The sequence below is a fragment of the Tachypleus tridentatus genome, chromosome 7, assembly GCF_004210375.1.
Source record: "Tachypleus tridentatus isolate NWPU-2018 chromosome 7, ASM421037v1, whole genome shotgun sequence".
In the NCBI taxonomy this organism is placed as follows: Eukaryota; Metazoa; Arthropoda; class Merostomata; order Xiphosura; family Limulidae; genus Tachypleus; species Tachypleus tridentatus.
In genome coordinates this window covers 155,907,671-155,921,788 of record NC_134831.1, presented here as the reverse complement: position 1 = coordinate 155,921,788, position 14,118 = coordinate 155,907,671, and the positions used below count along the sequence as shown (strand labels likewise).

The 14,118-nt window shown below is 30.9% G+C and overlaps 1 protein-coding gene across 2 annotated transcripts in view; it reads left to right on the top strand.

The window, feature by feature from the left end:
* LOC143256971 (uncharacterized) overlaps positions 1-14,118 on the top strand; it is a 72,489-nt gene that overhangs the window by 24,416 nt on the left and 33,955 nt on the right. For both annotated transcript variants that reach the window (XM_076514928.1, XM_076514929.1), the window contains exons 3-4: positions 3,282-3,460; positions 12,487-12,677. In XM_076514928.1, the coding sequence (XP_076371043.1) occupies positions 3,282-3,460; positions 12,487-12,677 (370 nt within the window). The remainder of the gene's footprint in view (positions 1-3,281; positions 3,461-12,486; positions 12,678-14,118) is intronic.

Sequence of the window (14,118 nt, the reverse complement as noted above, 5' to 3'; positions counted from 1 at the left end):
CCAAACAGATTCTTTCAACAGAATAGAAGCTATATCACAAGATTTTCTGTTAGATTGACTCTCATTTTGAAACATTGATTATTCATGGGTTGGCTAGTTATTGGAACATCCAACTACTGTCATTTTGGTCTCCAATGCTTCACCCTGGGGCTTTGACAATGGATGCATTCTATCAGGATGAGATAGGATTACAAATCTAGGCCTTCCTTCCAATTCATATGTTACCCAAGTTTCTAAATGTGATTTGTTACAACCTATGATTGGGTCCTGTTAATTTCTCTGATCCATCTTTGTGTAGACAATCACAACATGACCTGGTACACCAGATTATCCAGAAGCTTAAGCTTCAGGCACGGAGGTTATGCTGTCCTCTTCATGGTATCCGAGTTTAATTTCTAAGGTTGCCATGTATCTAACTCAAGTCTTTGCTTAGTTCTGTGATGGATGTGTATCAGTAGAAATGACAAACATTTCAGCAGCGATGTAGTGAGAGGAGGTTGAACCCACTTTGATCAGAAGTGCTAACCACAAATATTTTTTGACCTGGCTCTTTTGTGAGGGGTTTGCATCTTCCACAATCACTTTATATAAATCAGCCTTATCAACTATTTGATACTAGAGGCAAAGATTCTTTGAATCATAAATATGAGTCATTATTATTTATGTATAGTTTCAAATTTAATAAGTAGTTAAAACCAATGTTTAATATTTATGGAATTTCAGAAACTCTGTTGAAGTCTCTTTTGCAGGGTTCCCAACCGGGTCGCGACCCCCAGGGTCGCAAAGCCTTGGCAGGGGAGTCAGTAGCCTTGTTAGAAGTAGCTTGGGATAACATTAATTTTATTTCATCAATTACATTTTCATGTCGCTGAGTGCCAAAAGGTTGGGAACCCCTGCTCTAATGGCTTCCATTTAAAAAAAAAATACACTACATGTACAATGTTTTGACATTCTCTACAGAGCTTTAAAAAGTTGTTAAAGACAAGAAGATTTACATAATGAATTATTAATTAAATATGTGGCTGTTGAAAAAGGATTTGAGCCAAATATAGTAGCTAGATCATTTAAGAAATTTAACAAAGGTTTACTGTTAGTTTAAAAACTACATTAAGATCTGTTTATGAAAAAAACAAGAAACCTTAGGTTTATCTTGAATTCCATAATTAGATCAGTTGTATAAAGCTTTTAACAAGCAACACTACTTCTTTGCAATCTTTAAATCTATAAATAAGATTTAAAAAGTGTTGGAGAGTACTATGGATAAAATTGGTTAGAAGATAGAATGTGAATGTGGAAGTATTTATATTGATCAGACTAAAGGTATTTAACATGAAGGTCACAAAGTAATTAAATAGAAAAGTTGGCTATTGCAGAGCATGTAAAAACAACACTGTACAAAATGTTTCTGTGGGAGGGACTGCAATTTTAGTTCAACCTTGTTGCATTACGGCTTTTCAAGAAAGAAATGTAGTACCATGTGACAGGAAAAAATGTATTTATTAGCACATCTTGCAGATAACTCCTTAAGATGATGTAGAGGATGTTGAAACAAAGTACAGGTAGGGTGTATTTCTAAATTGGAAGCCAATGATGGGTTCAGTTGAGTTTCTAAAACTGTAATTATGAATCATTGTTTTTATTATTTATTAAATTCTTTGATTACTTGAGCCTCCATTTACTCTCCAGCTTCCTCAAATAGATTTGGTTCTTTTGTACCCAGTGGCAACTCCTGTTACATAACTGCACTGAAATAACACCCATGGAATGTTTTGTAAAATAATAATTTCTTGGAGGTATTCTTCATTGTAAGATATTCTCTGTTTAATCATTTATGGAATTATATCTATATAGACTGAAAAGTTGTATTTATTATTTTAGGTTTTGTAACTTTCGTTTAAACTGAACAGAACAAAAGTGTAGTGTTTTAGTAACCATGGCAGTAAATAGCTAGTTTGAATATCCACCTAACCTAGAGTGGCAACAGGAAAGTATTATTTCACCTTGTTGATAGATGTATTTTTGTAAATGCTCTTTTCTTCTCTATGTCACCTAATGAAAGTGTTTGAAACATCTTAAAATTTTGATTATCAGTGAACAAATGAAATAATTTTGTCAGTAGGACTTATTGTCATATATCTTCTCATAATTTTGCCAGTAATTAAAAGTTTTATACAGTAGAAGTTTCATTATTTGGCATATTCATATCTGGAAGCCTCTTCTAATAAAACATTTCATTTTCAAATGTAAATATCCATTATAATATAGTAAGAATCCTGTGACTTATGTTATTTCCTATCAGCAAGCTTCAGTTGTTAGCTGCTTGAACTGTGACTGACATTTCAAATATTATACTCATGAATATTGTTGTATAGCTTAAGGTTTTAACAATATTTATTATTGTTTGAAACTGTTAACATTATAGATGGTATAAGAATATAGTACTTTAGAACATTAACTAGTTATCAAAATTTTGTTTGGGCTATATTGAGGAAATGTTTTCATAATCAGAATTTTCACCTATTCAGAACTACCCATGTTCAGCTGTGGTGCCAAGTATAGCTTTTACTATAAATAAATGTCAATTATCCTGAGTTTATATAAATATTGAGCTAATCTTGTGCTCTCACTTTATAAGCTTATTTGAATAAAACTTTTCTAAGATTTTAGTAGTAAAGAATTGGTATCAAATGTTTCTCCTGTTAATCTTCTTTTTCTCTGTTAAATTTTAGTCATTAAAACTTAGAAATTTGTTTTGTACATGCACTTTGATGCTTGTTTTTGTAGTGTCCATTATGACTTCTTCCATTCTTGTGACTTTTCTTGGCTAGTTTTCTGATGAGACTGAAAGACACTGTGATTTAGACATTATCAGTTTTTACTTAACAGTTTTTGTGTGTGTGTTTTTTTAGTCTCTTATTAGAAGCATACAAGTATTAGTCCATGTAGTTTAATGCTAACTGTTGATTCACAGTATAGTGTATGGTCTGCTACCAGCAGTTGAATGAGAGTGTGCCATGTACAAGTGTATGGCTTGCAAAATTTCAGTGCACATTTAGAACAGTCAGTCAATAGTTTAATAAAATAAAAAAAGCATCCTCTAATACATAGTAGAATGATGTATGAAGAATGTATTGTAACGTAGCTGTATGCATATTATCTTTTAGGTGATAATCAGTTAATAAATGGTAAAGAAGTTTGGCTGAGGTAAGTGTTCTTGTTGAAGATAATTTTAATTACACAATCTATATTTTATTTTATTGACACTGACTCTCATTTCTTAGGTGCTGAAATAGTTTATTCTACTGAAGAATTGGATTGTCTCTCACATTCATCTGATGGTAGCCAACATGAGGTAGTCATAGATCAGTTTGAATCTCAATGTATTTCCTCATTAGACATAAAGGAAGGCAATGAAGTAAATGACAGTCCGAGTGTCCACAGTTTTGATTCCGAAGAAGAGGTTGGTCTGTCTTTTTGATCAGTATTAATTCTAAAAAGGATAAATAATTTCATTAGTTTATATGTAACTAATGTTTATAATGCAGAACTAAATTGTGCAGTATCTGTATTAGGATAAGTAGTATAAGTATACTTTTTGTAAAAATGTATTCACAAATTTCTAAGACTTAAAGACAGATTTAAGAAAACAACAAAGTTGTAATAGCATAAAATATGTCTTAAGTCACAGTGTAGAATTTTATACAGTAATATATTTTATACATTTGAAATGTAGAACCCATTTGTTTCAACTCTTTCTATCTTTTATTTACAAAACAAGATATTTCAGAAGAATCTTGCATTTGAAAATTAAATTTTTAAACATTATTAAATGCAATCATTAGTGTCATATGAAAAACTGAGAACAAAAACATGCTCACCATCCATTTTGAGTAAACTTTACTTAGGTGCAGCAGGTCCATAGCTCTCATACCAAAGCTTACAACCACATTTGCCATGTCTATTCATACTTCAGTAGCTGCACCCATAATGTCTTCTTCCCTCATGAAGTACAGATTGGTGTAGTAGACCTTGGTCATGCCATCCATTTTCACCTTGTAGTGCATTCTGTTGACCACTTTTTGTACAGCAAAAGATCCTTTCTACTACAGTATGATTTTGTATTGACTGTGGGTAGCAGAACTAAGACTTTATGTCAAATCTCAGACTGTCAACCCTTAGCTTTCTTTTCATATATGTACTTCATACTTCCTTCTATGTATTTAACTTCCCTAGTGGAACTGCTTTTGATATGCCTGATTCAATACTCTTTTCCAATACTCTAATGTGTGAAAGCTTTCTTTTTTGTATTGTGATCAACTTTCACACTGTCCCAAAATTTCTATAGTGATGGATCTTTTTTCAGTGTTTCCTTCAGCTCCCATGAACATGCATTCAGGATGTCACTTTTTAAGACATTAAGAAGCTTGATATCTTGCTGGCTTTTCTTTCCTTGAGCTCTTGTAACTGTAGGTCAGATTCTTCATCCATTTTCTTTCTGTTTGATTCCTCTAAATTTTTACAACCTGGTGTATTTCAAGTCATTAAGTCGTAGATGGGTGTTTTCACACATATGGCCTTGAGGTCTATCACATAATATGAGATGTCCACCTTTATTCTTGATATGGGAAACTTTCTCACTGTCACCTCAATCAGCACACAAATATGTACCTTGTTTGTCATATGGTCATCAGATGCAAGACTGGTTCTCACTGCTAGCCTATTTCAGCCAGTGTCTCATAGGACATTCACTTTCTTGTCCTCAGCATAGTCTTTGCCTTCTGGCATGTTGTGATATATTTGGTACCCTTCAGTGTTTGTCACAGTATTCCAATTACAGCTAACACTTTGATCCATTTCTTAACTTGAACTGATCATTAGCACTACAGTGATTAATCATGGAAATAGTGAACCTGACAAGTAACCATTGTGTTTCTTCTGGCAGCAACATCCATAATGGCACTCATTTTTTTCTTGTTTCTTGCCAGTGCCATCTTTGTAGATAGCTCTCACAGCTTTATTGTGAGATATCTGCTGTTGCTTGTTAGTGACGCGACTTGGACTCATTTGCAGTGTGCCTCATTTATAACAAATATAGCATCTCTTCTCCATTTTGCCTGCTAATCTCCTGCCGCCTTTGGTCAGCCACCACAGGTTTCAACTTTAACTGGTTATTCTTAGACTTACCAGTTATTTTCCCTTTATGGGTTTTCAAATACTGTTCTGCCAGCTTGATCATCTCATTTATATCTTTTGGTGCTTACTCCTTTAGGAACAGTGACATGTAAGTTTCTTCTTCAGTTAGTGTAGAACTTTTGATAATTATCTCCTTTTGTCAAAATTCACTCAGACTGGTTCAGTTACTTTAGAACACCTTTTGACAGGACAAATTATTTTCCTTGTATCTGTTACAATATAGCTGTGTAATACACAAAAGAAATTAAATGTTAAGGCTAATCACTCATACAATGGCTAACTTCAGGTTTTCTTTCACTAACAAACTTCTGTCTTCCTTGATGTTCTGTATCTGCACATATTTATAACATGCAACAGAAAAATCTAGAGTTACCTATCCCTACTGTAGCAAGAATACTACACATAACTAGAAAAACTTAGAAGCTTCAAGTAAGATGGCATCAGCAATGTTACTAAAACCTAATATAATAATCAAGTGTATAGTTATCGTATGGCTTGTACAGAGTTGTATAATACACTTCTCATAACTATTACTTTAAAATAATTTTCTTTTATCATTATTGTTACAAAAATTAAATAATTCTTAAATATCTAGAGGTTATGGCTCATATGTTATAATGAGAATGTGATATCTCTTGTATAAGTAAGTGTAAACAAGTTAGACCTGCTGACAACAGGAGGTTATGGGATTTCAGGTTTTAATGTGCATTACCCTTTGAGTTGTAAGAGAAAGGCTGTGAAAAGAGAGAGACAAAGCAATGCACAAACTTGTACATTAAACACAGTTAATCACAATTAAAAATACAATGAATCAGCATTTCCCAAACTTTTGCCATCCTCACTCCCTTTAGTAAATATGATTTTTGCACTGCTACTCATCTTTCTTTTTTTTTAAATCAGTGAAAGACAGTTAAATGACAATATATGACACATCGAGATACTTTTTTTGTTGTTGTTGTAATTAATTATTTTCATTACCAAATTGTTTTAAAGAGTTTAATTTTGTATTAGTGCACTGTTGTCTCTACCTTAATTGGTCGTATCCACTGCAAGTACATGTCCTACTCTTATGGAAATGTTGCACTGAACAATACAATATAGAATATTTCAATATAAAGGCAAGTGATCATGCTCTGTGTGTTTTAAAAGAATACATAGGACTAACTACATTCTCAGTAAAGACGTTAGCAGAAAAACAATTATTACTTCACTTATACTGCTTTATGAATTAACTTAAGCAAAATATTGAAACTTAATAAAGTACACTCAAAACTGCCAACTTCAAATTATTATTGATTTCACTAAACTCACTTTATTTCAAGGCTCATAGTTTCTCAACAATGGAAGACTATTGCCTTCCTGGCAATACAGGTTAAACCTTATCTTCACTTATTGTGATTTACAGTTAAATGTATTGACACATGATTGTCTAAAACTGGAAATGTATGTAAAATCTTTTTTGACGAAAAAAACACAGCTAATAAAGTCCATGTTTGCTAATGCAATAGCAACTTTTGCTCAACAGTCATGATTTAATTAATAATAATTGTATGAATAGGATGAATTTACAGAGTTTCAACAGTTTATCTACATAGATGCTTCCTAATATTTTGGGGGTATGTTTACAATGGATAAAAAAAAATTAAACATCATGCTGCAGATTTCCAGGCATCTACCACAGACAGATATTTTCAAATTCTTTAGCTAATTAAACAAAGTAAGGATATTCTAAATTGTTAAAAGTAATGATTTTGCTTGAATGTTTGAGGATTGTGCTTTGTTGTTTACTGATAGCTTTGCCAGTGTGTTACATCAGTCACTTTTATGCTTTTCTAACTTTTTACCTATTACATCTAAGTATAAATTACAAATAAATTAATCTATGTTGTAGCAAAACTCATTGTACAAAAGTTATTAATTATCCTTAGAAAAATAAAATACGGTCTGTTTTGGTAGAATGAAGAAAGTTTTTGGAGTGAAATTCCTTTATTTTTAATTAATAATTAACTAAATTGTTGTAAATAAATTATTCTTGTGTACTGTTTTTTCTGTTGTTTATACAAGTTTTCTTTTGTGTTTTTTTTATGCATAGTAATGGCTCACAACTCATTAAAGTATTCTAATAGCATTCTATTTTCACAGTGAGACCAAATGACTAATACCAGGATTTTTGTTATATAGCTATATTACATGGCTGTATATAAATTAGTGATTCACTCTATGATAAAAAAAATAAAAGTCGATCAAATGTTTTGTCAGTAGCCAATAATTATTCAGCATTGGACTGTTGTCTTGTTGTCTGGTAGTTAATATTAAAAAAAAAAAAGAAAAATGAAATAAAGACTGAAATGCCATACACTCAAGAATATAAATAATAAATTGGATTTTGCTTGAAATTCTTAAATTCTCTGCATTATAATGATTTTTAAATGTTTAATTATTAGATGAATAGTGATTAAAGTCTCTGCAAGAACTAATATTGTATGGTTGAAGTTGCTAAAGTTATATTGTTAAATTAAAAGTTTTGAAGTTATGTCAAATATTTATATATTTTGTTTATAGTTTGAAGATTAGATGTGTTTTATGGCATTTTTAATTGTGAGACTATTTTGTTTTACTTGTGAGAGCTCAGGTAAGTATCTTTTTGTTTTTAATCTTAGTATTAATGTTTTAATGTTTTGATTATTCCTAGTGTTGAATAACAAATTTGTTACAGCAGACATGTCATACTAAAGTTATGTGACCATGTATTTTCATATATTAATATGTTACTTTTAAGTAATTAACTTGTATTTTATTATTGTGAATTATTATGTTAAGATAGTTATTTTAAATGTAAGAAATGATAAAAGGCTATTAATTGTGAGAATTGGTTAAAATATTAAAATCAGTGATTGTTTCACCAGAACTGATGGGTCATAGATTATAATCCCTTAAGTGTGATTGTGTTTATTATTCATTATGTTGAAATAAAACAACTGTGAAGTTGTATTTTGAAATTATTTCTATCTATACATATTTCTCTGCAAATGATACATTCATAGCTAAGAAATGCGTGAAAACTTCATGGCTGTCTTATCAAAATCAGCTTTTTTTTCAGTATGGTATGATTTCAAGTAATAAGTTCTTCCCAGTTTTGTTTCAAACATACTGAATTCCAAGAATTGTTTCAGTAGTTTATTTTTTTAACTAAATCTCAGCCTGATGGGATTTGTTGATCATTAACAAATGGTAGTACATATCTTAATTATTATTTATTTACTTCATAAACCTCTGGTTTTCTTGTGATAAGATGAAGAAATGGGGATATAAAAAACATATCCCTGACAACTAATATTGTAGTCATTTATGGAAAATAATAATTGAATTGAAATGTTGTGATCAATCTTTAGTTATTCTGACTAATCATCACACCACTGATTACTGTCATCTATTTTAATGCACTTGTTATTTTATAGTTTTTATGTTATAAAGGTACTGGACCACCCCAAATTATTCTTCTGAAATTTATTAAGCTCTTTGTATTTTGAAAAACAAACAAACAAAATCCATAATTATCTTCTGTAATTTTGTAGAAGATTGCAGGTTATCTTTTTTTCTCTCTCTCTCTCTTGCCTCTACTTGGTCTAGCTGGAAATGTGGAACATTTCTGATGCAGAATGCATACAACACTCAAGTTCTTGATTTTTCTCAAATTGTTCTGTTATGACTCTAGATTGACTTGTGCAGTCCCTTGACTGGGGGTAATTTCAACAATCCAGTCATATAACTGGAGATATAGACCCTTCTTTTAATTTCTCATGATGATTCAGAAAGATATATGTACATGCAGATGAGTTGTATCACAAATGCTGGTATGGGTATAAACACTTTTACTGATAAGGAGAGAACAATGTTTCAACCTCCCTAGGTCATCTTTCTTAACCTGAAAATGACCTAGGAAGGTCAAAACATTGTTCTCTTCTTATCAGTAAAAGTGTTAATACTCATGCCAGCCATTCTGAGATACATTTTTATTTCAAGTGGGTTTCTCATCATCAGGAATACAGCTAAGTTGTTCTCTTTCCTGTTCCTTTTTTATTATGCAAATATAAATTATTATTATTATGTTGCTTTAATAATGACTCTCCAAATTTCATGATCACTTGCTTGTGATTTCATAGCCTTTACAGAACTTTTATTTACAATTACTTCAAATCTTATGCCCTCTCAAACTCTTAAAACTTTTTTTTACACCAGTTAACCCTTTTGTAACTGGCTTGGTATAATATACACAAGTTTGTCTACACATTTGCACATGTTAAGTATTTGCACTATAACATTTGATACAACATGTATTTTGTACACAAAAAATCAGATTTTTAATAAAATATCTTTACTAAAGATTTGTTTTTGAAAATGTCAAATCTGTTCTGTTACTAGTTTTAGTGCAAAATGATTTCATGTTATGATTAAAAAAACTGTTCATCATCCCAAAAATCTCAAATATAATTTGCATAATCTCAAATACCTCTAATTACATTTCAAATGTTTGTTTTCAGTAAGATTTTTTATTTTATTTTCCATACTCTAACTATATTGGGTTTGTCACTTGACCAACCTTGTAACCATCATGCTGAAATGACTACACATTATAACACGAAAATACAGATGTTAGTCTAAGTAGCTTAAGTCTTATGAAAATATATATTTGTGTGTGTGTATTATAACCATGAATTTTTAAGCCATGAACAAAACATTAACATGAAACAAGGTACACTGCATGTTTTAAAAAAGGATCCTAAGGTAGAAGCTACAATGTGGGATTATAAAATGTATCCTAGGTTTTGGAGGTGACTGCAGAAGTAGGACCCACACTGGGAGAGCAGTCACCTTCCCACAACTGTCTGCAGGCAGTGAACGTTAATATAGATGTGGAACATTGTGGGCTTGAGCGCCCACATCTCCCTCTCCTAATTTCTAAAATTTCTAATCTTCTTATGTGAAGCTAGCAAATTGGAGGTTAAGACTGAGAAACAGTGTATCCACACTGTGATGTGGGTCCTACTTCCTCAGTCACCTCCAAAACCTAGGATACATTTTATAATCTCATGCTGTAGCTTGTACCCTAAGATTATTTTTTAAAATGTGTAGTGTATTTTGTTTCTTCTTAATGTGTTTTGTTTATGGCTTAATAATTCATGGTTATAATATAATTAATCAGAGGTTGGGATTTGCTGTTTTTAATGCAGTCCCTCCTCATGATTTTGTTTATTCATTTGGCTTCAAGTGGATGTAATTATTTAATTTCACTGAAACATATGTATTTTATTATATTGACCTTCCAATCATGCCTAGCTAACATTGCATAACTTGCATTGATGTAGTGCACATAAGTTCATGTTGCATATCCAGTAATATAAAACTATCTTTGCTATGTTTTAGTGGAGTAGTATTTTGTAATATACAGTCCTCTTTCAATTATTATAAATTATATATGTATATAGAATATTACTGTTTAGAAATAAAATTGTTAAACTTATTTTTTTTTAATATTGAACAATAAATCTAGAAGTGAAGCAAATAATTATCTCTTCTTGCTGTGACCTTTGAACTTGGTTGCTGCTGGACATAGGTTGCTAAGCCTTTTAAAATTTTGTACATGGAGGGTATCAAACAATTTTTTTAAAGTTTTGTGTATACAGTTGAATAACCAGAAAATCTTAAATAACTATACTGATGCCATAAAATTCTATTATAATTTATTTAGCTTAGTAACTAAGATATATTTAGATATTACAAAATATGAAACTGAGCATTCTAAAGACACAACCTGCCTCCTTGATATCTTGGTTTGAAAGAGTGAGGTAGCCATTTCACAGGTTAAAATGGCTAAGAAAACTACCAGGGGGACATTCTAAAACATTGATTGGTTATTCTCATGTTATATGTTGAAGTAAGTGTATATAAGGGAGAATTTGCAAAAATGAAAAGAGGTGAACAGGTCCACTGTGTTTGATTGAGTACATAAGCCATATCTCAGCAAAATAAAAAGATATGAGGTTCTTATTTTATATTCTAGCTTGTTAATATTAATAATTTGAGATCCTAATTTGTATGAAACAACAGATTTAGTATTTTGACATCACAAACATTTAATTTTAAACAACACTACATTCAACATACCATGTGACAAACTAAAATCTATATATGGGTGTGTTCTTTTAGTATTTACTTTTAAACTAAAAAATTAACTCATACATAATATTAAAGTTTGAATTATAATCTACAGTTTGATTTCAAACTTAATGACATAAATACTATGACATGGTATTTGACCCATGACCAGTCATGAAGTGGTTAATTTCATCATATGTATCAGCAGATCATGAGTTTGGTCGTCAGTGATTGGAGATTATATACTGTGGATATTTTGTCAGTGCTTGTGAGATAATATTTTTTCTGTACGTAAGCCAGTCATTTTCTTTCAGAGTATGGGCTGCTCATGAAAGGAATGCAATTTTTTTTCATTATTTATCTGGCCCTGTCTTTGATAAATTTTAGCAAGATTTCTTGGTTTCACATCATTACAACTGAAAGTTCATTGGTGCTGTTGCTTCATATTTGCTTTTCTATTTTATTCTTTTCTATTACTGGGGGTATCATGAGTAGATCAGTGTGACAATATGCTGGTTCATTTATAACTGAATCTGATATCGGTGGAATTAATGACACTACAGATATCTGGGTTGATTGCAAAAATCACAACAACTCTGGAGCATCTAAATTTTATCAATAGTATTACAGCATCCTGATTTTTCTAATATAACTAAGCGTATAGGTTGTATAATTCATTAGCTATCATTCTTATTGCAAAAATCTTAGAATTAGAGGTTAAAAAATCAGTGAGGAAAAACAAACTAAATAATATCAACTGAGAATTAATTTGTTTATTGTAAACAGTCAGTAAAATACACCATTCCAGGTCAAGTAGAAGAGTCAGTATTGTTTGTAAATCATTATTTGTAATAGCCATTATCATAAATTGTAATATTGTTTGTATATCAAGATATATTTGCATTAAGAAACACAATTGTACATATCGATCTTGTTGGCAAATATCTTAAATTTAATACATATTGATATTTAATTAACTTCTAAATTAAAACTAAAATTTCAGGCTGTTTGAAATGTTAATACATAACAATAAAATGGAGAGTCATCTGAAAGAAATTATAATACACAATAGCTTTTAAAAAAATGTATAATTATGGTAAAAACCTTTAATTATTAAATTTGTCTTCTTTATTTCAGTTTATTTCTTCACCTCTTAGTCAGCATATCACTTCTCCTCTCTCACAGTCTTCATCTGGTGTTATTTCACTTCCACGAGGAAGTGACTGGCTTCAACATGTGTCATGGCAACAGAAAACTCCTGAGAAGAACAATGATCAAACCTTTCCTTACCCACCTGAGTCAGGGAGGAGAAAAAAAAAGAAGTTAAGGTTAATATAAGTAATTGTATTAAATTAAAGCAGTATTCATTTGTCAAAATTAATTACATCAGTTTTTTTTTAATATTGTTGTTGAAGTAAGTATATTTTCATAGTACCCAACTGGATAGAGGCTTGTGTATTTAACATGACCTTGTAGCCACTATGCAATCACAATGGTATGCATAAGTCTGAAAGTAGTTAATGTACCTTAATGAAGATAGACAAGCTTTCATTTAATATTAGGAGTCACTTTTACTAAAATTTTGTTCATAATTGTAAGGAGTCAGACTGTTGATTCCTCTGAAGGCAGAGTGACTTCACATTAAGATTAAAAATACTGTTCTTCATCTGAAAATTTATACATTTAATTTGCATAAACTCAAAAACCACATAAGTATGTATCAATATTTTTTTTGTGAAAAACTCTACATTTTATTAGTTATTATTCTATAGTATAATTCTGTATGGGATTGGTCTGTTTGATCGACCTTGTAAACACCATGAAAAATTAGAAAATAAAATCTAAATTATCCTCTTATTTTTCTGTAATGACTGTAAAGTGTAACAGGAAGTTATAATTGTTTATCCTAATGGAATCAAAGCTTATAATAGTATACATCTGTTTATACTTAATTTTATTGTTACATTGCCCTTTGAACCCTGTCTAACTAATAATCCCACAACACAAGTTGTAAATCACTTGGTGCATGTGCAGCTCATGTCACTGTATTAAATTTTGTAAAGCACAGGCTTCTAGCAATTATATCACATGAGGAATTTTGATTATTATTATTATTTTACCTAATTTAACCTTATTTAATCTAATAAATCCAATACAGCATCTTTTCTCTCATTCAATGCTGCCCTTTATTCAAACATTTTTTTGCTTCCTACTAGCCTTGAAACTTCCACCTACCCTATGTGGCTTTACTGCATCTTATGCAAATAAGTATGCAGCACTATCCATCAATAGGAATTAGGCACTCTCCTGATACAGGCTACTCCATCTGTACTACTTGATCTAACCTTCACTTCTCATTTCGGCATTAGAGAATTTTGCATTTTTTTTCACATTTGCAAAAAAAAAGTTGAGTGCAAAATAATAATTTGAAATAGTTCATGCTTTCAATTGCAACTTGAATTGGAGTCAACTGTATTGTTTTTCTTCAGTGTATAATTTGGTGAATTGATCTCAGTTGCATCATGAACTTGGAATTTTGTGTCATGGTTTCTACTAATGTGACTACTGCTACTTCAAATGATAATTCTCAGGCTTCAGGTTTACATTTTTAGCTGAAGAGGTCTTGGCCTTAGTTCAGCATAAACTTAAACACTATATAAGACAAGTGGCTTTTCCTGAATCTGTACAAGAATTTCCCTGTCAGAAAGAACATGGGCTTGACAATGAGTGTTTGGAGAGAGTTTTGTTCTTCTCCTGAGTGTTTGGAGA